General features: G+C 42.7%; 1 protein-coding gene across 3 annotated transcripts in view; it reads right to left on the minus strand.

The window, feature by feature from the left end:
- Nucleotides 1-11,616, minus strand: part of LOC137352712 (trafficking protein particle complex subunit 3-like) — a 48,669-nt gene extending 37,053 nt beyond the window's left edge. For 2 of the 3 annotated variants that reach the window (XM_068018460.1, XM_068018453.1), the window contains exons 1-3: nt 11,517-11,616; nt 9,404-9,583; nt 5,739-5,920 (exon numbers count right to left, since the gene is read on the minus strand). In XM_068018460.1, coding sequence (XP_067874561.1) covers nt 5,739-5,780 — 42 coding nt within the window. In that variant the 5' untranslated portion in view covers nt 5,781-5,920; nt 9,404-9,583; nt 11,517-11,616. The remainder of the gene's footprint in view (nt 1-5,738; nt 5,921-9,403; nt 9,584-11,516) is intronic. The other variant, XM_068018466.1, reaches the window with a different exon arrangement.
- Between the last annotated feature and the right edge of the window lie 15,751 nt (nt 11,617-27,367).

The raw sequence follows: 27,367 nt of genomic DNA on the forward strand, positions 1-27,367 counted from the left end.
TTGTGCATAGTTCCGGGCATTGTACCTTAGGGGCATCATGGCTATGAAAGAAATACAAAGCGAATACAACTTCTCTTTTGGCTTCATTTACTTCCTTCAAATAAAAGATGCTGTTATGGGAACCCATATGGGCCTAGCTATGCCGTCCTTTTCATAGGATATCGACAACATTCTTTTTTCCAGTCCTACTCAAGTCCCGTCCCTCACACCCTTTTCTGGATTCGGGGTTGTTTCTTGCTCTCCTGCTTTTTACCTTAACTCAGGATTCCCTTCCATGTGGTTGACAGGGCCCTCGACTATGTCTGTTCTATTTCTGGCACTTCTGCTTTCACCTGTTCCCCTCCCTCACAGGAACATGATAGGATTCTTCTTCTCACCTTCCACCTCGCCAGCCTCTACGTTCAATTGCTCATCCTCCACCATTTCCATCGTATCCAGCGTGGCGCCACCACCAAACACATCTTCCTCTCTCCTCCCCGAAGGGACCGTTTCATCCATGCCACCCTGCTCCACTCCTCAATCATCTTCAACACTCCCTCCCCTTCCACTGCAGCATCCCATGCAAGTACAGGAGTTGCAACACCTGCCCTTTTACCTCCTCCCCTCCCACCATCCAGGGCCCCAAACACTCCTTCCAGGTGAAACAGCAATTTATTTGTACTTCTTTCAATTTAGCATACTGTATTCGCTGCTCACGGTGTGGTCTTCTCTGCATTGGGGAATGCTTCTGTTTAGTCTACAAGTGTGACCCTGAGCTTCTATTCGCCTGTCATTTTAATTCTCTGCCCCACTCCCACTCAGACTCCTTTGTCCTTGGCCTCCTACACTGTTCTAATGAAACTCAACAGAAGCTTGAGGAACAGCACCTAATTTTTTGGTTAAGCACTTTACAGCCTTCGGGACTCAACTCTGAATTCAACAATTTCAGTTAATAGTCATTGCTTCCATTTCACCAGACAAAAGCTGTTGGTAATAATTCTACTATTTCCTATTTACACCTCCTCTGGACTGATCTTTTAGTTCTTTACTTGTCCCATTACCATCACCTTTTGCTGTGAAGCACCATGCCTTTTATCATTTAATCTCTCCTGCTTTTCACCCTATCATAGATCATCCTTTTTTCTCTCCCTCTCCCCACTTTCCCTGCCTCTGTACTTGCTTAAAACCTGTTACATCTTTAACTTTTTCCAGTTCTGATGAAAGGTTATCAACCAGAAATGTTAACTCTGCTTTTCTCTCCACAGATGCTGCCAGACCTGCTGAACATTTCCAGCAGTTTCTGTTTATATTTTAGATTTCCAGCATCTGCAGTATTTTGCTTTTGACAAAGGGCAACTAATTTGATAAATGGAAGTGAGCACATATGCCAAATGGTTACAGGAGTAATTCTGCAAACTGTTGCCTCTTGAGAGCCCATCTCGGGAAATTGTGAGCGAACAGCCTACAATTTTCTGTCTCTTGCTTCCAAACTGTGCATGTACCTTACATGTACCAGGGATATGCACATTGAAAAAGGGCCGAAAAAGGGGATTTATTGAGGTATAAAATAACCTTAAGCATCTGGATGAAATTAATCTGCTTCCCAGAGTGATGTTCAATATTAACACAGGTTTTAGGACCAGGGCATATGATTTCACCTTAGATAACAAAAACTGAATATATTTTAATATATAACTTGATCATTTTCAAATTCGCCATCTGGGCAGTAACCCAGCAGAGCAGATCAGCTCTGTATTGTAGAACCTCCAAATATTGTTCCACTGAAATCAATGGAATGAAAATAGGTTGGGTTATATAAAGGATGGGTGATCTGCTGTGCCAGGTTATTGTTTCTGGAGTGAAGTTGAAATTTATTCCCAGTACAGAGGATCGTGCATACCTAAGGAGGAAGTATAAATGGAGATCATTATAATTTCAAGAGCGGGCTACATACTCTCTCTTGGTAACAGAGCTTTTGAAAGGTATGAAAGATAAATGGATAGGAAAGGTGACTTTGGAGCTGGTATGATGAGGGAACTGAACTTTTCTGATCTGGTGGTGTCCTATGTTCTTAATGACATTAGAGGATATTGGGTGGTGGTGGGAAGTGGCTAATTAAGTTCACCTAGTGCTGTTTCATGGGTAACCAAGCTCTCCTGATGGAGCTGGAGAGGACTTACCCAGAGTTTTGCCTGAAATTGATCAAATTTATTTCTTAATTTCTTTTTGACCTCCTTAGGATTCATCATCACTAAAAGTTGGGGTGGACGATGTTAGGGCAAGCATTGATGATCTTTTTTGTCGCTTCTTTTCATATGTACATTCATATGTATGCTTGTATATTAATGGGCCCAGCAATATTTTATTCCAAAATTCCCAAAGCATGAAGTAAGAGCTATTGCTGATAACATCAACTGGACGACAGCATACTTTTACCCGAATTTTTCCAAGAAAATCTCCATTCAAACAGGACTGGATAAAAGCCCACACAGTGAGTTTATTCATCCAGTTAAAAAGAATGCCTTTAGAATATTGACAAAACTGGGCATCCATGAGGTGCTGTGGGCCATCAGCAACAGCAGAATTGTACTCAACAACAATCTGTAACCTCATGGCACGACATATCCCCACTCTACCATGAAGCTGGGAGACCAACCCTGGTTCAATGAAGTATGCAGGAGGGCATGAAAGGAGCAGCACCAGGCAGAGCTCAAAATGAGGTGTCAACCCGGTGAAGCTACAACCCAGGACTACTTGCGTGCCAAACCACGTAAGCAGCGTGCGATAGACAGAGCTAAGTGATCCCATAAGCAATGGATGAGATCTAAGTTTTGCAGTCCTGCCACATGCAGCTATGAATGGTGGTGGACAATTAAACAACTAACTGGAGGAGGTGGCTCCACAAATATCCCCATCCTCAACGATGGGAGAGCCCAGTACATCAGTGTGAAAGATAAGTCTGAAGCATTTACAACAATCTTCAGCCAGAAGCACCATGTTGATGATTCATCTTGGCCTCCTCCTGAAGTCCCCAGCATCACAGATGCCAGACTTCAGCCAATTCGATTCACTCCGCATGATATCAAGAAACGTCTGATGGCACTAGATACTGCAAAGGCTAAGGGCCCTGACAATCTTCCGGCAATTGTATTGAAGACCTGTGCTTCAGAACTTGCCGCACCCCTAGCCAAGCTGTTCCAGTACAGCTACAACACTGGCATCAACCCTGCAATGTGGAAAATTGCCCAGGTATGTCCTGCACATAAAAAGCAGGACATGTCCAACCCGGCCAATTACCATCCCATCAGTCTCAATCATCAGTAAAGTGATGGAAGATGTCATCAACAGTGCTATCAAGTGGCACTGGCTTAGCAATAACCTGCTCAGTGACATTCAGTTTGGGTTGCGCCAGGGCCACTCAGCTCCTGATCTCATTACAGTCTTGGTTCAAACATGGACAAAAGAGCTAAACTCAAGAGGTGAGGTGAGAGTGACTGCCCTTGACATCAAGGCAGCATTTGACCAAGTATGGCATCAAGGAGCCCTAGCAAAACTGAAGTCAATGAGAATCGGGGGAAAGCTCTCCGCTGGTTGGAGTCATACCTTGCACAAAGGAAGCTGGTTGTGGTTGTTGGAGGTCAATCATCTCAGCTCCAGGACATCACTGCAGGAGTTCCTCAGGGTAGTGTCCTGGACCCAACCATCTTCAACTACTTCATCAATGACCTTCCTTCAACTATAAGGTCAGAAGTGGGGATGTTCGCTGATGATTGCACAATGTTCAAAACCATTCACGGCTCCTCAGATACTGAAGCAGTCCGTGTAGAAATGCAGCGAGACCTGGACAATATCCAGGCTTGGGCTGATAAGTGGCAAGTAACATTCGCGCCACACAAGTGCTAGGCAATGACTATCTCCAACAAGAGAAAATCTAACCATCTCCCCTTGACATTCAATGGCATTACCATCGCTGAAACCCCCACTATCAACATTTTTGGGGTTACCATTGACCAGAAACTGAATTGGAGTAGCCATATAAATACCATGGATACAAGAGCCGGTCAGAGGCTAGGAATCTTGCGGCAAGTAATTCACCTCCTGATTCCCCAAAGCCTGTCCACCATCTACAAGGCACAAGTCAGGCGTGTGATGGAATACTCTCCACTTGTCTGGATGGATGGAGCTCCACCAACACTCAAGAAGCTCGACACCATCCAGGACAAAGCAGCCCACTTGATTGGCATCCCATCCACAAACATTCACTCCCTCCACCACTGACGCACCGTGGCAGCAGTGTATACCATCTACAAGATGCACTGCAGCAATGCACCAAGGCTCCTTAGACAGCACCTTCCAAACCCACGACCTCTACCATCTAGAAGGGCAAGGGCAGCAAATGCCTGGGAATACCTCCAAGTTCCCCTCCAAGTCACACACCATCCTGACTTGGAACTATATCGCCATTCCTTCACTATTGCTGGGTCAAAATCCTGGAACTCCCTTCCTAACAGCACTGTGGGTGTACCTACCCCACATGGACTGCAGCAGTTCAAGAAGGCAGCTCCCCACCACTTTCTCAAGGGCAATTCGGGATGGGTAATAAATTCTGGCTTAGCCAGCAATGCCCACATCCCATGAATGAATTTAAAAAAAAATATTGGTAGAAGGGCTGAGGGAGAAATAATGTTGGATTTGTTGGTTTTACAGCACTGTCATTCTTGCAGAATCAATGTGAATTATGCCAATGTGTATGCAACAGAAGTGAATATACTTTATGTATTCAGTCAGCAGTACGCCAGACCATGATTCATTGCTGAATGAAAAACTATTTTTTTCTCTGCCGCAGCCAATTATTAACATCCTCACTAATTGCATCTGGTATACCCTACCCCTTTCGGGCTATAATAAAACGCTACTTAGAACAGAAATTTTTGGCATGCCTATTTCCCATGTGATTAAATGGAATACTATTCTTGTAGTGATGACTATTTAAAGTCAGAATTCAGAGAAAAGCTGAATGTTAATCTGCATTTGCTTGGTAAGTGAGATTCAATTTGCATTTTTAGCTCAGGCAAAACAGCACACTTTGGATTTGAAAGTATTTATATGAATCAAGCACTAATAAATAGCCAGATGTTAATTCAGTTTAAGTTTCCCTGAAAAGATGCTACTCAATGCTGCATTACTGATATGAACAAATACATCAGTCCTTAAACAATTTTTAACTTAGCATTTCTACATCAGGCTCAATAGACCCACTTTGGACAGCAGTGCCCCCTGACTAGCTGATGGGATCTTATCAAATAAATCTACTTTCCTAACTCGATAATAAAATAGATTTCCTCTCACCAGCTCTTTTGTAACTTCCAGTTTTTAATATTACAAACAGGTTTTAGAAATATCAATGTAACGCAAAGCACACTATACAAACCAATGCGAGGCATTGTACCTCAATGCCTGTTTTTAACATCAATGTTTTCTTTATGTATACTCTCCATTCTCCATTGTACTCAAAATATCTAATTTATTTTGCAGTTTTAGCCCAATATAATAAGTTGTTAAAATTCTGTTGTATTCACATTATCTACTGTACTTTTTTCATGTGTCTATCTTCACCTTCACACCTACTGTAAATAAAACATTACTATGGTGTAGAAGCTAATTCCTGTTAAGAGACTGAAGCTACTCCAATCTTACAGGAATTAAGTATAATTGTAATAATGGAAAAATGCGCATGCGATAGTGCAAAAATATCTTACTATTTTTTGTTTTTCTGATCTTCTACTTGGTTGTCGAGACATGGTTTACTGAAATCTATTACATGGTGTTCATTATCCAGCTGTTCAGTTTAAAGCATCTCTTGTAGTTCTCTCCTCCTGCGATCGCTTGGGAGAAAGCCTGCTCCTTCTGATTTGTTTTCTTATTAGAGGCATCAACAGCACTGAAGAAAACAAACCAGACTGGTACCACAAACAATGCCAATGAGAATGTTTGAAAATCAAAGAAACATCTCCCCCTATAGGTGAAAAGAGCCTATCAACTGTTTAATGTTTTGAAAGGGTTGTTGGTGTCAACAAGAATTAAAATATGTCAATGAAGAATTCACAAAATGAAAAACCATTTGAAAATCATATAATCATTGATTAAATAGCCTGAAAACAATATTTCCCACGTGGATCTGACAGATCTCACGATGGTCAACAGGCAAAATAACCTTTTATTGTACATAGTGGTAATAGTGGTATATATTACTAAATTTAATTTTTGTGAGAACCTTTGCATCTCATGAGGATCACTAAATTATCAGGCATTTCTGAAAAGTGAAGATAGTCAAACCTGCTATTATTGCCATGTGTATAAAGAGGCCAATTGTCTGTAAATAATACAATTTGAAAGTGATCATCCACTGAGGTTCACCTCCAAAAATGAACTTCCTGATTGAAAACTGCATAGTTGATCACCTTAATTTCATGGTACATAAATGTGAACTTCAAAGCGCAAAGGGCATTTAACTGTAAATGGTTTAACTATTTGTTAAATAAAGAACTTGCATTTTTAACGACCTTCGGATATTCCAAAACTCTTTACAACTAATGGATTATTTTTTGAAGAGTAGTCACTGGGGCTGATTTGAAGTACCTTGCTTGGCACAAATGTGATGGTAGCATCCTGAAAATAGCATCAGATTACTTATTTTATTCTTTCATGGAATGTGAGCATCACTGGCAAGGGCAGCATTTATTGCTCATCCCTAATTGCCCTTGAGAGGGTGGTGTTGAGCCACCTTCTTGAACCGTATATACACCCACAATGCTGTTAGGAATGGAGTTCCAGGATTTTGACCCAGCCACAGTGAAGAAACGGCGATACAGTTCTAAGTCATAATGAAGTGTGACTCGGAAGGGAACTTACAGGTGGTGGTGTTCCCATGTGCCTGCTACCCTTATCATTCTAGGTGGTAGAAGTCACAAATTTAGAAGGTGCTGTCGTACGAGTTTTGTTGGGGTCTTGAGAAGGGTGGCAGGAGCACTTGCCTGCTTCAGGAGGGAGGCTAGTTTTAATTTTAGGTACACAATGGATGAATGCCAAGTGGAGAGTTCCCACCATTTGCTCATCATTGCAATTGTGAGGCCCAAGATATTTTGAGGCCATTTGTAAAATGCAAATAAAAGTCCTAAGGAAATTGCTGGAAGCTACTGAAAAAATGGCCTGAATTATTTGTATCTTCTGTTTTTGTGGGCCCGGGGTACTCCAGCCAACTGCCTGTCTATGCAAGCTCTCTGCACCCCCCACCCCATTACCAGATCACCTCTCCCCAGGCTCTGCCTGTTAGTGACTCCACAAAGGAGCCAGACAATTCCCCTGGCCCCACCCCACCCCTCCACACCCCCACCCTCAACTAGCGAGTTGCCTCAGTATACCAGTTTGGCACTTGCCTTCATTGGCAGCATGCAAATGAACTTTGGCCTCAAAATATCTCGGGCCTGGCAGCCAAAATGATGAGCAAAGGTGGGAACATTCCGCCTAGCAAACTTCGTGTGCCTCAAATTAAAATTAGCCCTACTGCGTTGAAACACCTGGATAACTGGTTACAGATTCAGAGAGCACTTTATGTTTAAAGAGTGGATGAACAGCTCTAAACCAAGGATGTATTACAAACATTTTAAATAGTTTGTATCTAGTGCAAATTTGTCCACAGTCTATGTACAAAATCATACATATCATTCTCTTGTGAATTCTCTCCAACATATCAATATTCTTTTGAAGGCAGTGTACCCAGAACACAGAATATTCCACATGTGACCCCTGCCCCCCTCTACTTGACAGATCTTGTTGATAACTTTACACTGACTGGCTACTTCAGGTGAAGGATGTAGAATTAGGATTAGTGAACTATTGTAATAAATGATTGTTATTATTCTGATCTACTCATAAACCAGAAATTTTAACCATCTTTAGGATTTTTACCAGAAGAATATACTTAAGCAGCAGATCTGGCAATGCATGATAAATGTGAAAATTTAAAAATTTGCCACAGGTTGCCCTAATGCACCAAATCATTTGCTCTTATGTAGTCAACCCAAAATGCTTTTGTTTATTCTCCTTTGTTAATGGAGATTCCCCATTGAAATAATACTAACCACTTCAAGGTGTAGCTATCTCCAGGCATTCACATGGGATTAAGTATTCTATTTGTTTCCTCTGTGGAGACTTGTAAATGGGAATAAATAATACTTAGACTTGTGGTATAAAAACAATTCAATAATGTTACTACACTATGAATATTATGTTTTGCATTTCACTTTAATGCTTGCTGAATACAGAATAAATACTATATGCATTTTTTAATGTTAGATTCCTTCCTTGAATACTGCAAGACTGCAAAAATATCAAGCATAACCTTGAAAACCCATGATTCAGTGCACTACTATGTATTAAATATTGAGATCTACACAGGGAGCTGTTACAGAAAGCAGAGACTGCCCAGTGAGTCCAATTATTTTTATGGTTAATGGATGGCTCTTGAGGAAATTGACTGCTTGAGGCGCCGTTACTAAATGTTTTCATGCCATCATCCTTTTGTGTTAATTCCAACAAAATGCCAGAAGAAAATTTTAGTTTCTAAATGCAAGCTTTTAGACTGTATTCATTTTTGAAAATTGCAGGAATGCTATTTGCTGGGATAGCTGCAAATTTGAATGGGGCACGCTGGGCAGTATGGAAGAGCAGAGGGATTTAGGGGTTCTGGTTCACAAGATATTAAAATCACCACATCAAGGGGATAAGGTCAGAAAATAAGCTCGTGGAACACTGAGTTTTATGGCAAGAGATATTAGGGTGAAGTTGGTCTACGCTAGTAGCGGAAAATGGGCTGATAGTGAATCGGCGGTCAGTTTTTTGACTATATTGGTTTTTAATTTTCCAGTGACCTGGAAAATAGTGCCAAGATTTTTAATTTCAAACCAAATAAAAGCAACTGTGAGACTAGGAAATGAGTCTCCAAAAAGAGCTTGAACTAGTTGTTTTGCGCTGTTGGTGTAAACAAATTTCAGCCCCATAGAATGTAGATGTCCAGATATAATGGTAAATCAATATTAAACCTTAGTAACGCCACTGTGAACAGTTTGGGCTGCACAATATAGGAAGAATGTTGCAGCAATAAAGGGTACAGAGTAGAGGCACCAGGAAGCTGTTTGGAATGAGGAAACAAAATAATGAAAAAAGTGAAAAATTGGGGCTATTTTCATTAAAACAGAGGAGAGTCAAAGATTTGATAGGATGATTGGCATGTATACAGTTTAATTCTGAAAGGATGTGACAGAGTAGATAGAGGCAGACTGTTTCCAGTGATTCAGGGGTCTAGAACAAGGGGACATAGAAATAAAACTAAATGTAAGAGATTTAGGATAGAGTGTAGAATAACCTTTTTCCACAGAGGATTGTGAGGTTGTAGATTGCAGTACCGGAGTTAATGACTGAAGCGGAGACTCAGTGCTGCTTCTGGTCCGCTGCCATAACTTTGTGTAAAGTGCAGCAGAAATCCTGTTTACGTGTGTTCAAGTGGGATATGCTTTCAGCATAGTTATGGTTGTCACATCTCAGGCTGAAATTAATCACATTTGAAATCACAGCTTTAACTTTAACAAAGATTTAACAAGAGTTTTATTAAAGACTTACAACAACCCTCTGGGGTCAGGTGTTTTCCCCAAAGCACAAAGCAACTTTCAATTTCCCTTCCAAGTGCCATATATTCTCTAATACTCAAGCCCACACATAGTCATGATATTCTTCCCTTATCAGACCAAAACATGTCCATGATTTTTGAACATAATCACAACACAAAATCTTCATATTGTTTTGGTGGTCTCTTCTTGTGCCGTGGTCTTCCTTTTGTCTCAGGAATTCTGGTCATTGCGTCAGGATTAGGAAATGTCGTCGGTCCCTCTGGAACCGATGTTTACCCTCTGAGTAGCTAGCTGTCTGCCTGCCATCAGCATCACTGACTTGGACTTCTGAATTGCTGGATGTCAGCTTCGCCTCAGCTCCTACATCTGGTTCATCTGCTGTTGTGTCTTTGTCACCATGATACTTTTTAATGCATGAAGAATATCTGTCATACAGTACTCCTTCTGGCGACTGCACAGTCACACTGTTTCCCTTCTTGGCAATGACAGTGTCCAGCTTGGGATAATATGGTGTATCTATCTTACTCGGACTCTCCCGTCTTAGAAATACTTCATCACCTGGCATCACATCAAACTGTCTATCAATCTGTGGTCTGCACAAAACTTTACAGCACCCTTTTCCCCATCATCATGATCTTGAACCTCCTGATCAACTCTAATGTCCCTCAGCTCTGGTATGTTGGTGCATATTTTGTGTCCAAATAACAACTCAGCTGGGCTCTTTCCCATCATTGTGTGTGTAGTTGCTCTATACGTGGCCACATATAACAACAACACCTCCTTCCAGTCTTTATCCTCAGCCTGTTTCTCTAAGGGTTGGTTTTGTTATTCCCCATTTTCCTGTGGCCATTTAAGAGTAACACTGTGATGGTGAATACCTGTGGCTTGCATGTAATCTGCAAAGGTCTGTGAAATGAATTGTGGCCCATTGTCTGAATACAATGTGACTAGTTGACCATGCCTCGCAAATATTTCAGTCAATGCAAACACTGTTTTCTCTGCCATTGTAGACTTCATTACTACATACTTATAATAATGACTGTAATTGTCAATCACCACTAGTATAGAAATAAAAGAGAAAGTGCTGGAACTACTCATCAGGTCAGGCAGCATCTGTGGAGAGAGAAGCAGAGTTAACGTTTCAGATCTGTGACCTTTCATTGGAGTTCTCCCATGTCAGGCAACATCTTGAAGTCTCCCTCACCGACGCACCCGCATTGAACAGTAATAAGGCCCATCGCTGTGCTTTTGTGCTGTGCTCCTTCGCCCCATCCAAAAACAAACCCCGACAGTCAGCATACACTTCAAATTTCTCCAGCCACGCTTTCCACTTCACACTGACGAATCTGCATTACCCATTGGATTAAAATGCTCAATTCCCTGGATTGGAGAGATATCAGCTCCAACAAATGTCATGACACAATCCTAAATCTCTCCGAATTTACCTCATCACCAATGTCACATCTCAGGCTGAAATGAATTACACTTGAAATCACAGCTTTAACTTTAACAAAGATTTAACAAGTGTTTTATTAAAGACTTTTATAGAGTTCTGTTCACTGTTCTCACTACAGCAGCATAAGCTTATCTGACCTTACAACAACACCAGGTCAGGTGTTTTCCCCAAAGCACAAAGCTACTTTCAGTTTCCCTTCCAAGTACCATATATTTTCTAATACTCAAGCCCACACATACAATCATGACAATGGTGGCTTTCATGAAGTAACTCAGAGTAAATGCCTAGTCATTTAGAATAGTTCTGATAGATAATTGAAGGGAAGGAAGATAAAAGACTATGGAAACAAAACACGAAAATGAGATTAGGATACTTCCTGTGTGGAGGATACATACCACAATGGACTGGATGGGTCAAACAGCCTATTTCCATGTTGTTATTCTATGTGATTTGTCCCTCATTGTTTGTTGTTATTCTCCAATCCACCACCTTGAATTGGAGTTCTATAAAATACACAACAGAGAATTAATCAAAATATAAAAAAAATGCCAAAAAGTCTTCTGAAAAATTAGCAGAAGAGCATATGACTCAAATGCTCTAGTTGAGTGATGGAGAGAAAACAGAAGTCCCAGCAGTGAAGATTGAGTTTCCTCTGTGAAATCAGTAGAAACAGGTAATTCTACATTTAATTTACAGAAACATATTTTTAAAAAACAGGAGAATCCAAGCAATGCTGATCTCTCTTCAAATGGTAAAATGTAATTGAAATCAGTCACTGTAGAGAAGGAACCTTTGCTGTCTGACCATGCTTGTACATCATAGCCCCACCAGGCCATACTGCTGAGCCTCTTAAATGACCAATGTGGATCAAAATATATACACTTTTTGGTGAGATGCTCTGCCCAACATCATTGGAAAGTTAATGTTATAAATTTTCAAGTTGTCACACAGGTATAAAACTGGCATTGTGGATTGGCCAATCCTTATCGACACTTCCTGTAAAACAGGCTGGGAATTTATTATTGCCCGTTTTGCACTACCACTGAAGTCAAATTTCAATCCCTACAGCTGTTGCCACTGGATTAAAGCCTTGCACAGGCGGACACACTATAAAGAATTTAATAGACTGAAAGGGAGGAGGATGAGATGGTGTCACTGACAATGTGTGATAGCTCTGCAGGTTATTGAAGACCCACATGAAAATTGCACGATTATACAGTTTAGCTAGTACACAACAGCTTCTTGTGTGGCACGGAAATTGGGCTTTTCAACTTTCATACAATGAGTACACATAACTATATTTTTGTTACATTCTTGTGGCAATAGTGTAAAATGGGTGATATCAGATCAGCTGCTTGTTGTACATCTCTCAACCTTTTCATCTCCATTGACTTCAGTGAAAACAAAAATTGGGAGAAGTGTATAGCCGGTGGTCAATTCAATATCACCTATTTCACATTATTGCCTAAAGTAAAAATTACCCATGTGTTGCATCCTATTCAAATGTAACAGTGAACAGCACCCTCTACTGTTTTCAAATCAAGTTATCCAAGTTAGCACAGTGATAGAATGGCTCCACATGAATGTCCTCTATAGATTGAGAACATAAAGGCAGCAGTTCAGAGTCAGTGTCCAAAATTCTGCCTTGGGCCTATTTCAGGCAAAACAGCCAAAAAGGGTGGGGGTGGAGGGGAGCGGTGGGCCTGCGCAAATTGTGGAAAATTCCAGTTCCGGCAGATTCCAAGCTCTTTTAAAACTTACGAGAAAGCCTGTCATTTGTCTGTTAGTGACAATTAAAACACTCAGGAGTTAAAGTACTTTTTTAAAAAACATGCTGTCTTTGGTCAGTCAAGAAAAGGGGGACCCATCCCTATCATCTCTCGTCTATCCATAACAGTACATATGGAAAGACCTTTGAAGTGTAATTACCTTGGGTGGTCTGGCAACTTCTATATTCCAGAGTTTCAATTATCTTACATGTACAAATGTAATCTTCCTAAAACTAAAGGTGACCTCTAAAAATATTAACATAAACCATGAACGTAGATGTTCGTAACAGCATAAAAAAGTTCTTTCTCACATTGCCCCGCATCTCTTGCCCAAAACCTTAAATCTGTCTCCCCTAGTCCAGTCCTAAAAAATCTTAAACTTAAATAAAGCCAATTACATAGGTATGAGAGGTGAGCTGGCTATGGTTGATTAGGTAAATAAACTAAAAAGTATGGCAGTAAATAAACAATGGGAAACATTTAAAGAAACAATTCAAAATGTCCAACTAAAATACATTCCATTAAAAAACAAAAACTCAGCAAGAAAGATCCATCCCTGGCTTATTAGATTAAAAGAAGAGGCTTATAATGTTGCAAAACATAGTAATAGGATTGAGCCTTGGGAGTGTTTTAGAAACCAACAAAGGGCAAGCAAAACTTCGATTAACAAAAAGGAAAAATTAGAGTTAGAGTAAACTAGCCAGAAATATAAAAACAGATTTGTAAGTGCTTTTACAAGTATATAAAAAGGAGGAGAGTAGCTAAAACAAATTGTGGTCCCTTAGAGGCAGAGACAGGAGAAATTATCATGGGAAATGAGGAAACAACAGAGACGTTGCACAAATATTTGGCTGTTTTCACAATAAAAAACAAAAATTACATACCAGAAATAGAGGGTAACCAATGGGCTAATAAGAGTGATGGTGGCACAGTGGCGCAGTGGTTAGCACCACAGCCTCACAGCTCCAGTGAGCCGGGTTCAGTTCTGAGTGCTGTATGCGTGGAGTTTGCAAGTTCTCCCTGTGACCGCGTAGGTTTTCGCCAGGTGCTCTGGTTTCCTCCCACAGCCAAAGACTTGCAGGTTGATAGGTAAATTGGCCATTATAAATTGCCCCTAGTATAGGTAGGTGGTAGGAGAATATAGGTAAGGTGGGGATGTGGTAGGAATATGGGATTAGTGTAGGATTAGTATAAATGGGTGGTTGATGGTCATCCAGTGTCTGAGCTACTTCTTCTTTCACCATGACTTGGAGGTGATTTCTTCCTCGGCAAAAATAGATGCATAGTACACATTTATTGTCTCAAACTCCAGGTACCAATCCCCTTGTAGGTCCCTATTTGGCCTCACTCCTTTCACCACCCTAAAATAAAGGATGCAATTCTAAAGAGAGTGTGGGAGCAGCTGCATCTGGAGGTATATGTGCACAAATCATTGAAGTTGGCAGGGCAGGTTGAGAAAGCAGTTAATAAAGCACACAGGATCCTAGGCTTTATAAATAGGGGCAGAGAGTGAAAAAGTAAGGAAGTTATGAAGAGCCTTTATAAAACCACGCTTTAGGAAGGATGTGAAGGCATTAGAGAGGGTGCAGAAGAGATTTACAAGAATGATTCCAGAGATGGGGGAATTTCAATTATGTGGATAAATTGAAGAAGCTAAGGCTGTTCTTCTTAGCGAAAAGAAAATTAAGAGGAGATTTGATAGAGTTTTCAAAATCATGAGGGGACTGGATTGAGCAGATAGGGAGAAACTCTTCCTGTTGGTGGAAGGGTCAATAACAAGAGGACACCAATTTAAGGTGATTGGCAAAAGAAGCAACAACAACATGAAGAAAATCTTTTTAGTGCAACGAGAAGTTAGGATCTGGAATGCACGGCCTGAGAGTGTGGTCGGAGGTAGATTTAATTGTGGCTTTCAAAAGAGAATTGGATAATTAGCCGAAGAGAAAAAATTTGCAGGGCTGCGGGGAGAAGGCGGGGAGTGGGACAAGATGAGTTGTTCTTGTAGAGAGCTGGCACTAACACAACAGATTGAATGGCCTCCTTCTGTGCTGTAACCATTCTATGATTCTATGTGATAGTTAATTTGCTCACAGTAAGTCCAACAAACAGCAGTGTGATAATGACCAGATCAATATTTTTTGAGGTGTTGGTTGAGGGATAAATATTGGCTAGCACACCAGGCAGAATACCCCTGTTTTTCTTTGAAATAATGTGCCGTAGTATCTTTTATGTCCATCTGAATGGGCAGGTGGGGCTTCAGTTAAATGACTCATCTGAATGGTGGCACCTCCGAAGGTGCAGCACTCCCTCAGTACTGCATTGAAGTGTCAGCCTGGTTTACAAACTTAAATTTCTGGAGTGGGACTTGAACACACAACCTTTTGACTTGAAGACTAGGGTGGCTTTGAACGAAAAGGAAAAAAAAAAGACTTGCATTTATATGGCACCTTTCATGACCACTGGATGTCCCAAAGTGATTTGCAGCCAAGGAAGTGTTTTTGAAATGTTGTCACTGTTGTAACATAGGAAATGAGGCAGCCAATTGGCAGACAACAATCTCCCACAAACAGCAATGTAACAATGACCAGATAATCTGTTATTGTGATGTTGGTTGAGAGATAAATGTTGACCAGGACATTGGGGATAACGCCCCCTGTTCTTCTTTGAAATAGTGCCATGTAATCTTTACATCCACCTGAGGGGGCAGATAGGGCCTTGATTTAACATTGCAGTCAAAAAAAACACTTTTGACAGTGCAGTACTCAGGGAGGTGTCAACCTTGACATTTGTGCTTAAGTCCTAGAGTGGGCCCTGAACTTATAAGCTAATTTAGAGGTGGGAGTGCTATCAACTGAGTCACAGCTTTCGACCTGCAACTATTTTGCACAGATAATTGTGATGAAGGATAATGGAGTGAGAATGACAGACAACTCCAAGGATATGTAAAAGGCCTCAGAGGGTTTTGGAGCTATAACCCATCCAAAACTGGCTGTGGCTGCTTTATAAGACCCTCCAGATTATTTTGAAGCTCTGGTTAAATAGATCTTGTGGATTACAGAGCACCTTCTTGTTAATCATGATACTTCCATTGCTACAGTAAGATTCTTTCATTTAATTTTAAACTCACACTATTAAGGTTCCTCTTTGTGATTTGGTTCTGCATTAAAATGGTGGTTGCAAAATCTTGAGAAGGAAGTCTTCCAACTGCCATTTCAACTGAAACTTTAAGCATTATGGTGATGTTTCAACTAATACTTCCCTAAACTGTAGATTTGCTTTTCCTTTGAATCAATTTCATACTAATATGAAAGACCCACCTTGCATCACAAGGGGACTGGAGCTCTACTGTAACACATTGGAGCTCTTGGCCCTGAAAGTCCTGGGTTGGGGTAGGACATAAGTCAGATTTGTGCCTGTGGGGGGCAAGGCTTAAACTCACCAGGTTTTCATCCCAAAACCACTGTTAAAAATTCCACCAGGTTTTAGTGTAGACTATGAAAGTACCCACCCTCTCAATAGCAACCATATGTAAATCACAAAGTTTGGATGGGGTGATATAGCCCATCTTAAATTCCCTGACTTTCACCTTCCTATGAGTTCTTCTGATGTACATCACTGTAAAGCAAATGCAGTTGTCAGGACCTGCTGATGAAGTTGGAAGTATCTGCTTAAAGGGATGTGGCTGAAGTTGATGTTTCCTTTGCAGACTTTTGGTCATTTAATGTGATTGACTGCAGGGATTATTTTTGCACTATTTTACACAGGAAACCCTCATCTACATTTTGCATCCATCATGAAGAGCTTGGTAGTTAAAGGGAATTAAAAAAGAAGTATAAAGGCTACAAGATGTGCTCCCCAGTGGAAATCCCACATTAAATGATGTTTCTTGACATAAAGATGGTGACCACACCTTAAAAAAGTACTTAATTGGCTGTTAAAACGCTTTGGGACATCCTGAGGTCATGTAAGACACTATAGATATGCAAGTCCTTTTGTTCATAGATATGCTAGAAGAAAGAGGAGAGCAGAAGTTTATTAGGGAAACCAGATATATCAGGCAACACCAGAAGAAAGTCAAAACATTCTGGCGGCACACGTGCAGATGGATGTATTGCACAGACTCATTTTCCAAAGTCTTTCTTAGGAGCAATGTCACAGGAGGCTTTCAGTTAGAAGCTCACATTTTCCCTTTTTCTGCACCCATTTCTGTCCCATTTCTATGAGCCTGGTCAGTGTAACTGCATGGGGCCTTTTAATACAGAAGTTGCCCTGCCCCCTTCCTGAATTTTCCTAGCTCTTTGGTGTGATTCCCACTCTTGATCCACAAACATTATTTAAATTAGTTGGCTCTAGTTTTGTTTTGGTTAGTCTTCTTCGATTTCAGCAAGCACAAGTCATACTCTGCCACATTTATGCTGTCACCTTGGGAATCCAGGAATTTCCAGGCCGGGTGACTTGGAATTCCAAATTCGTTTTGGTGCAAAAGTGATATAATTCCAGTCGAAGGGACTGAAATTTGGCACATAAGTGAGATAAGCCAGAGTCACACCCATTCTCAAATATCTGCTAAATTCTAGTAGAATTGGCTGCCTGGCACCCAGTCCCACAGTTGATCTACGATGCCATTAAGAAGACAAGCAGTTCCAACTCCCTTCAGTTTGTTCCTCATTTTTCTATCTGGCTGCCATTGCCCTTTTAAGCAACAGCAGAACAAAGGAAAATATGAACATAAGAAATAGGAGCAGGAGTAGACCATCTGGCCGCTCGAGTCTGCTCATAAGATCATACGAATTAGGAGCAGGAGTAGACCATTTGGCCCTTTGAGCCTGCTCCACCATTCATTAAGAACATGGGTGATCTGATTGTGGCCTTAACTGCACTTTTCTGCCAGCCCCCCATAACCTTGACTCCCTTGTAGATCAAAAATCTGTCTCACTCAGCCTTGAATATATTCAATTACCCAGCCTCCATTGCTCTCTTGTAAGATTACAACTAATTCCTCACCTTATAGACCCTGTCTCAGCAGCATGCGATAGATAGAGCTAAGTGATCCCATAACCAACGGATCAGATCTAAGCTCTGCAGTCCTGCTGTGAATGGTGGTGGGCAATTAAACAACTAACTGGAGGAGGTGGCTCCACAAATATCCCCATTCTCAGTGATGGGGGAGCCCAGCACATCAGTGCGAAAGATAAGGCAGAAGCATTTGCAACAATCTTCAGCCAGAAGTGCCGAGTTGATGATCCATCTCGGCCTCCTCGTGAAGTCCCCAGCATCACAGATGCCAGACTTCAGCAAATTCGATCGCTCCGCCTGATATCAAAAAATGACTGAAGGCACTGGATACTGCAAAGCCTAAGGGCCCTGACAATATTCCGGCAATAGTACCGAAGACCTGTTCTCTAGAACTTGCTGGGCCCCTAGCCAAGCTGTTCCAGTACAGCTACAACACTGGCATCTACCCAGCAATGAATTAAATTGCCCAGAGTTGTCCTGTACAGAGAAAGCAGGACAAGTCCAACCTGGCCAATTACCGCCCCATCGGTCTATTTTTGAACTCAAGAGCTGCCCTTGACACCAAGGCAGCATTTGACCGAGTATGGCATCAAGGAGCCCAAGTAAAACTGAAGTCAATGGGAATCGGGGGAAAACTCTCCACTGGTTGGAGTCATACCTAGCGCAAAGGAAGATGGTTGTGGTTGTTGGAGATCAATCATCTGAGCTCCAGGACATCACTGCAGGAGTTCCTCAGGGTAGTGTCCTAGGCCCAACCATCTTCAGCTGCTTCATCAATGACCTTCCTTCAATCACAAGGTCAGAAGTGGAGATGTTCGCTGATGATTGCACAATGTTCAGCACCATTCGCAACTCCTCAGATACTGAAGCAGTCCATGTAGAAATGCAGCAAGACTTGGACAATATCCAGGCTTGGGCTTGATAAGTGGCAAATAACATTCGCGTCACACAAGTGCCAGGTCTATATCAATGCCCTAAGCCTGGGTGTACAGGGCACAATTTCAAAATTTGCAAATGGCACAAAACTAGGAAATATTGTGAACTGTGAGGAGGATAGTGATGAATTCAAAAGGACATAGACAGGCTGGTGGAATGGGCGGACATGTGGCAGATGAAATTTAATGCAAAAACGTGTGAGGTGATTCATTTTGGTAGGAAGAACGAGAGGATGCAATATAAGTTAAAGCATACAATTCTAAAGGGGGTGCAGGAGTAGAGGGACCTGGAAATATATGTGCACAAATCGCGAAAGTGGCAGGGCAGGTTTAGAAAGCAGTTAATAAAGCATATGGGATCCTGGGCTTTATAAATAAGGGCATAGAGTTCAAAAGCAAGAACATTATGATAAACCCTCGTTCAGACTCAACTGGAGTATTGTGTTCAGTTCTGGGCACCACACTTTAGGAAGGATGTTAAGGCTTTGGAGAGGGTGCAGAAATGATTCACGATGAAAGGTTCCAGGGATGAGGAATTTTAGTTACGTGCATCCAAATTGGAGAAGCTGGAGCTATTCTTCTTGGTGAAGAGAAGATTACGAGAAGATTTGATGGAGGTGTTCAAGATCATGAAGAGTCTGAATAGAGTAGATAGGGAGAAACTGTTCTCATTGGCAGAAGGATCCAGAACCAGAGGAGACTGATTTAAGATGATTGGCAAAAGAAGCAACAGCCACATGAGAAAAAACATTTACACAGCGAATGGTTAGGATCTGGAATGCACTGCGTGAGAGTGTGGTGGAGGCAGATTCAACTGACGCCTTCAAAAGAAAACTGGATAATTATCTGAAGAGAAAAAAATTGCAGGGCTACGGGGAAAAGGTGGGGTTGTGGGACTAGATGAGTTGCTGTTGCAGAGAGCTAGCACAGACATGACAGGCTGAATGGTCTCCTTCTGTGCTGTAAGAATTCTATGGTGTTATAGTGCCCCTCCCTGATCTTCTGACCAAAATGAATCACTTCACACTTCGCTGCATTAAATTTCATTTTTCACATATGTGTCCATTCCACTAGTCTGTCTCTGTCCTCTTGAGGTCTATCACTATCCTCCTCACAGTTCACAATACTTCCCAGTTTTGTGTCATTCGCAGATTTTGAAATTGTGCCATGCACACCCAAGGCTAGGTCATTAACACAGATCAAGAAACTCAGTGGTCCTAACACTGACCCCTGAGGAACCCCACTGTATACCTTCCTCCAATCCTACATTACAGCAGTAATCACTTCAATAATATTGCACTGGCTGTAAAACAATTTGGAACATCGTGAAGCTATGATTCTGTTTCTCTAGTCAGGAAGTCAGAAAGAGGGGAGTGCGTCCAGTAACAAACAAACAGAGCACAAGTGAGCAGGAGCAGCTGGTGGTGTTACATGAGGAGCAAGATGTCACTGATCAGAGAATCTTTTAAGAGATGCTTCACTTAATTAATAGAGTGGGGTTCAATATAAATGTGTGGGTTGAGAAACATGGTTTTTAAACACTCTTCACAAGTGCCCAAACTTAAGTGAAATTAAAGTATCACTACAACTGCAACTTATTTTTTAAACTGCAAACTATAAAGCTGTTATAGAATTAAGCACTGTAAAAGGTAGTCTATATGGTTGTGTAGGTTTAAATATAAAGAAGAAGCAATTTGCTGACTTGCGGTCTGGATCTGTGGTTATTGTTGCAAACCCAGGATGCAGTTTACTGATTTCCTGAATGTGCTTCAACAATAGCATTTTGATCTGTCGACACTATGCATTTTCTTTCGCCTCTGCTTTTCTGTTGGGCAACTTCTGAACGATGTATTTTTTCTGTTAATTTGGGTTACAATATATTAATATACTAATGGCATTGTGTCCAATGAAATGCAGTCTACTAAATGTTTGCTATGCTACAGGTGTTAATAACTTGCAAAAGGTACTTTTTTATATTCAAACAATGTGTCTGTACCAAATGCGATTATATTGACTACAATTTGCAACAATTCTCATAGGGGTAGGAATGAGACAATAATTCTCTCAAGAGAATCAACAAAGACGGATTTATACAAATAAATAGGTTGAGAATTTTGGTTTGCAAAAATACAGTATTCACAATAAATCTACACTTAAGTGGAGTCAATTCAATTTCATGTGAGAAATTATGAACTAGTAATTGCATTAAAATGTATAGGTCTAGATATTGATTGGCGCAGTGTCTGTTTCTTAAGGCACTGCTTGGAGCACTAAAGCCTCAATATGGTGGGCAGGAATCATGTTTATATTTCTGGCCAAATATGCACTTATTGCCTAATTGTGTAAAGATAAAAATGACATCACCAATTGCAGTCAGGGAAACCAAGCCGAGGGATCGCTTGCTAGATCCAACCAAGAAGGGGGCTACCAGTATCTTCTCACCATTATGGATGTGGCTACCCAATTTCGAGGCTATTCCCCAAGAACTATCTCTGCCAAGGTAGTGGTGGAGGGGCTAACCCAATTCTTCACCTGATATGGGTTGCCTGCTGAGATCCAGTTGGATGAGGGCACGAATTTTATGTCCAGTATTTTTCAAAAGATCATGGGTAGGCGGGGTATAACCCAGCTAAAGTCCTCAGCCTAGCACCCAAGGGTAGTAGGGGAGGTAGTGGTATAGTGGTACTGTCACTGCGCTAATAATCCAGATGCTGAAATGATTGCTTGGAAGATGTGGGTTCAAATCCCAGCACAGCAGTAGGTAAAATTTGAATTTAATTAATAAATTTGGAATTGAAAGCTAGTCTAATGGTGACTAGAAAACCATTGTCAATTGTTGCAAAAACCCATCTGCTTCACTAATGCCCTGTAGGGAAGGAAATCTATTGTCCTTATCTGGTCTGGTATTCCATGTGACTGCAGACCCACAGCAATGTGGTTGACTTGTAACTGCCTATTAAACTGCTACAAAGTGCAAGAAAAGGAATGAAATTGGATGATCAACCTAGACACTAGAAATGACAATGGCAAACCCAGCAAAATCCCCCTTACTAACATTGGGCTGTTTGTGCCAGAATTGGGAGAGCTGTCCCAGAGACGAGTCAAGCAACAGCCTGGCATAGTCATACTCACGGAATCATACCTTACAAACAACGTCCCTGACATCACCATTCCTGGGTCTGTCTTGTCCCACCGGCAGAACAGACCCAGCAGAGGTGGCAGGACAGTGGTATGTAATCAGGAGGGAGTTGCCGTGGAAGTCCTCAACATTGACTCCAGACCCCATGGCATTAGGTCAAACATGGGCAAGGAAACCTCCTGCTGATTACCTCCTCCACCTCCCCGCCAGCTGATGAATCAGTACTTCTCCATGTTGAACACCAATTGGAAGAAGCACTGAGGGGAGCAAGTGCACAGAATGTACTCTGGGTGGGGGACTTCAATATCCATCACCAAGAGTGTCTCGGTAGCACCACTACTGACTGAGCTGGATGAGTCTGAAAGGACGTAGCTGCTAGACTGGTTCTGCGGCAGGTGGTGAGGGAACCAACAGGTGGGAAAAATCGACTATCCTCACCAATCTACCTGTCGCAGATGCACATGTCCATGGCAGTATTTTAGGAGTGACTACCGCACAGTCCTTGTGGAGATGAAGTACTGTCTTCACATTGACGATACCCACTATCGTGTTGTGTGGCACTACCACCTTCCTAAATGGGATAGATTTCAAACAGATCTAGCTACTCAAAACTGGGCATCCATAAGGCTCTGTGGGCCATCAACAGCAGCAGAATGCATTCAATCACATCTGTAACCTCATAGCCCAGCATATCCCCCACTCTACCATTACCGTCAAGCCGGGAGACCAACACTGGTTTAATGAAGAGTGCAGGAGGGCATGCCAGGAGCAGCACCAGGCACACCTAAAAATGAGGTGCCAGCCTGGTGAAGCTACAACACAGGACTACTTGTTTGTCAAACAGCAGAGGCAGCATGTGATAGACAGAGCTAAACGATCCCACAAGCAACGGATTAGATATAAGCTCTGCAGTCCTGCAACATGCAGTCGTGAATGGTGGTGGGCAGTTAAACAACTAACAGGAGGAGGAGGCTCTACAAATATGCTCATCCTCAACTGTGGGGGAGCCCAGAACATCAGTGCAAAAGACAAAGCTGAAGCATTTGCATCCATCTTCAGCCAGAAGTGTCGAGTGGATGATCCATCTCAGCCTCCCCAGCATCACAGATGCCTGTCTTCGGCCAATCCGATTCACTCCACATGATATCAAGAAACAACTGAAGGCACTGGATAATGCAAAGGCTATGGGCCCTGACAACATTCCGGCAATAGTACTGAAGGCAAGTGCTCCAGAACTAGCCGCACTCCGAGCCAAGCTGTTCCAGTACAGCTACAACACTGGCATCTACCCGGCAATGTGGAAAATTGCCCAAGCATGTCCTGTCCACAAAAAACACGACAAATCCAACCCGGTCAGTTACCACCCTATGAGTTTACTCTCAATCAGCAGTAAGGTGATGGAAGGTGTCGTCGACAGTGCTATCAAGTGCCACTTGCTCAGCAATAACCTGCTCACTGATGCTCATTTTGGGTCCTGCCACGGTCACTTAGCTCCTGACCTCATTACAGCCTTTGTCCAAACTTGGGCAAACAGCTGAACTCCAGAGGTGAGGTGAGTGACTGCCCCTGACATCAAGGCGTCATTTGACCAAGTATGGCATCAAGGAACCCCAGCAAAACTGGAGTCAATGGGAATCGGGGGTAAACTCTCCGCTGGTTGGAGTCATATCTAATGCAAAGATAGATGGTTGTGGTTGTTGGAGGTCAATCATCTGACTCCAAGGACATCACTGCAGCAGTTCCTCAGGGTAGTGTCCTAGGCCCAACCATTTTCAGCTGCTTCATTAATGACCTTCCCTCCATCATAAGGTCAGAAGTGGGGATGTTCGCTGATGATTGCATAATGTTCAGCATCATTCGCGACTCCTCAGATAATGAAGCAGCCTGTTTCCATATGCAGCAAGACCTGGACAACATCCAGGCTTGGGCTGATAAGTGGCGTAACATTCATGCCACACAAGTGCAGGCAAAGACCATTTCAAACAAGAGAGAATCTAACCAACTTCCCTTGATATTCAATGGCATTACCATCGCTGAAACCCCCACTATCAACATGCTGGGGGTTATCATTGACCAGAAACGGAACTGGACCAGCCACATAAATGTTGTGGCAACTAGAGCAGGTCAGAGGCTGGTAATTCTGTGGCGCCATGTCCACCATCTACAAGGCACAAGTCAGGAGTGTGATGGAATACTCTCCACTTGCCTGGGTAAGTGCAGCTCCAACAACACTCAAGAAGTTCAACGATATCCAGGACAAAGCAGTTTGCTTGATTGGCACCACATCCACCACCTTAAACATTCAGTTCCTCCACCACAGATGCACAGTGGCAGCAGTGTGTACAATCTACAAAATGCACTGCAGCAACTCACCAAGGCTCCTTTGACAGCACTTTCCAAACCCACGACTTCTACCATCTCGAAGGACAAAGGCAGCAGATGCATGGGCACACCACCACCTGCAAGTTCCCCGCCAAGCCACACACCATCCTGACTTGGAACTATATCGCCATTCCTTCACTGTCGCTGGGTTAAAATCCTGGAACTCCCTTCCTAACAGCTCTGTAAACGTATCTACCACACATGGGCTGCAGCGGTTCATGAAGGCAGCTCACCACCACCTTCTCAAGGGCAATTAGGGATGGGCAACAAATGCTGGCCTAGCCAGCGATGCCCACTTCCCATGAATGAATTCAAAAAAGAAACCCACCTGAATGTGGAATGAGGAGTGTTCGTCCAAACCCACTTTAAAGCAACCAATCACCATTGCTCCTCCTCATCACCATTGCTTTCCCCCCCCCCCCATTGCCACCTCTCCCAGCTCGACCCCTTGATCTGCCCCAAACCCTCTACTCCGAACTGAATCCCAGGACCTGACTCCTTGGCCCTGATTCCCAACATCTGTTACATTGCCTTTATGACACTTCTTAAAACCCAAATCTTTGTCCAAGCTTTTGATCATCTATCCAACAGTCTCCTTATGTGTCTTAGTGTCAAATCTTGCTTGAAACACTCCTGTGAAGTCACTTGGGTCTTTTTAGTTCATTAGAGGTGCTATATAAAGGCATCCACATTGTGTAGGGCTAGGGTTGTGCACCCTGGTTTGTCCCTGCAGATCTCTCTAAAAGCTGTGAGCAGCCTTGTTATGTCTCCTCACTGTTCTGTGTTTAAATAGGAGAGTATGGTGTCTACTCTCCCGAACATTTCAGTGTTAGCTAACTGGATGGTAGGGAGTTTGATTTGGGAATCCTCCCTGCCTCCCTCTAACTCGTCCTCACTGTTCTTTTCACTCTCCTCTTTTCTGACTGCCTGACAGAATTGTGCTTGTTTGTCCCCTTCCCAGCTGTGATACTGCTTTCACATATTGATGTGGCACAGCCTTTGCTTTTTCCAATGGTCTGGGGTATCAATTAAATAATTCACCTCACTAATCCTCTTTACTGCTCTATGTGGGCCACTGAACCGGGCTGTCAGTGGTTCACCCTGTATTGACAGTAGCACTAACAATGCCAATATCATCACCCTCTTGAAGAACAAGGGTGACCGCGGTGACTGCAACAACTATCGTGGAATCTCCCTGCTCAGCATCGTGGGGAAAGTCTTCACTCGAGTTGTTTTAAACAGACGTCAGAAGCTGACTGACCGTGTCTACCCAGAGGCACAGTGCAGCTTTCGAGCAGAGAGATCCACCATTGACATGCTGTTCTCCCTTCACCAGCTACAGGAGAAATGCCGGGAACAACAAATGCTCCTCTACATTGCTTTCATAGATCTCACCAAAGCCTTTGACCTCGTTAGCAGACGTGGTCTCTTCAGACTACTAGAAAAGATCGAATGTTCACCAAAGCTACGAAGTATCATCACCTCATTCCATGACAATAGTAAAGGCACAATTCAGCATAGCGGTGCCTCATCAGACCTCTTTCCTATCCTGAGTGGCATGAAACAGGGCTGTGTACTCGCACCTACACTGTTTGGGATCTTCTTCTCACTGCTGTTCTCACATGCGTTCAAGTCTTCAGAAGAAGGAATTTTCCTCCGCTCAAGATCAGATGGCAGGTTGTTCAACCTTGCCCGTCTTGGAGCGAAGACCAAAGTACGGAAAGTTCTCATCAGGGAACTCCTCTTTGCTGATGATGCTGCATTAACATCTCACACAGAAGAGTGCCTGCAGAGTCTCATCGACAGGGTTGCAGCTGCCTGCAACGAATTTGGCCTAACCATCAGCCTCAAGAAAATGAACATCATGGGACAGGACGTCAGAAATGCCCCATCCATCAATATCGGCGACCACGCTCTGGAAGTGGTTCAAGAATTCACCTACCTAGGCTCAACTATCACCAGTAACTTGTCTCTCGATGCAGAAATCAACAAGCACATGGGAAAGGCATCCGCTGCTATGTCCAGACTGGCCAAGAGGGTGTTGGAAAATGGCGCACTGACATGGAACACAAAAGTCGGAGTGTTTCAAGCCTGTGTCCTCAGTACCTTGCTCTACGGCAGCGAGGCCTGGCCAACGTATGTCAGCCAAGAGCGACATCTCAACTCATTCCATTTTCGCTGCCTCCGGAGAATCTTTGGCATAAGGTGGCAGGACTGTATCTCCAACGCAGAAGTCCTCGAGGCGACCAACATCCCCAGCATATACACCCTACTGAGCCAGCGGCGCTTGAGATGGCTTGGCCATGTAAGCTGCATGGAAGATGGCAGGATCCCCAAGGACGCATTGTACAGCGAGCTCGTCACTGGTATCATACCCACTGGCTGTCCATGTCTCCGCTTTAAAGGCGTCTGCAAATGCGACATGAAGTCCTGTGACATTGATCACAAGTCATGGGAGTCAGTTGCCAGTGATCGCCAATGCTGGCGGACAGCCATAAAGCAGGGCTAAAGAGTGGCGAGTCGAAGAGACTTAGCTGTTGGCAGGAAAAAAGACAGAAGTGCAAGGAGAGAGCCAACTGTATAAAAGCCCCAACTACCAATTTTATCTGCAGCACCTGTGGAAGAGTCTGTCACTCTAGAATTGGCCTTTATAGCCACTCCAGGCGCTGTTCCAGAAACCACTGACCACCTTTAGGCGCTTACCCATTGTCTCTTGAGACAAGGAGGCCAAAGAGGAAGAAGAAGAAGAGAAGACTAACACATTGCCTTTGGGCTGAAATGTTCTAGCCTTGGCATGTTTATCTGCCTGCTTTTTCATATCAGTTTGGGAGGTTTTAAAATGTTCCTGACCCACCACATAGGCTCTCGTGAGCCATTCACAAAACATAGAGATGTAGCCCTACAGGGAAAATTCATCCCTGTGGCCCAAAAACCTCTCCTTGATTTGTTTAAGAGGATCTTTCACCTCGTGTCCATAAACTAATTCAAAAGGACTAAAGCCAGTG

This window comes from Heterodontus francisci, chromosome 3 (genome assembly GCF_036365525.1).
Source record: "Heterodontus francisci isolate sHetFra1 chromosome 3, sHetFra1.hap1, whole genome shotgun sequence".
NCBI classification, from domain to species: Eukaryota; Metazoa; Chordata; class Chondrichthyes; order Heterodontiformes; family Heterodontidae; genus Heterodontus; species Heterodontus francisci.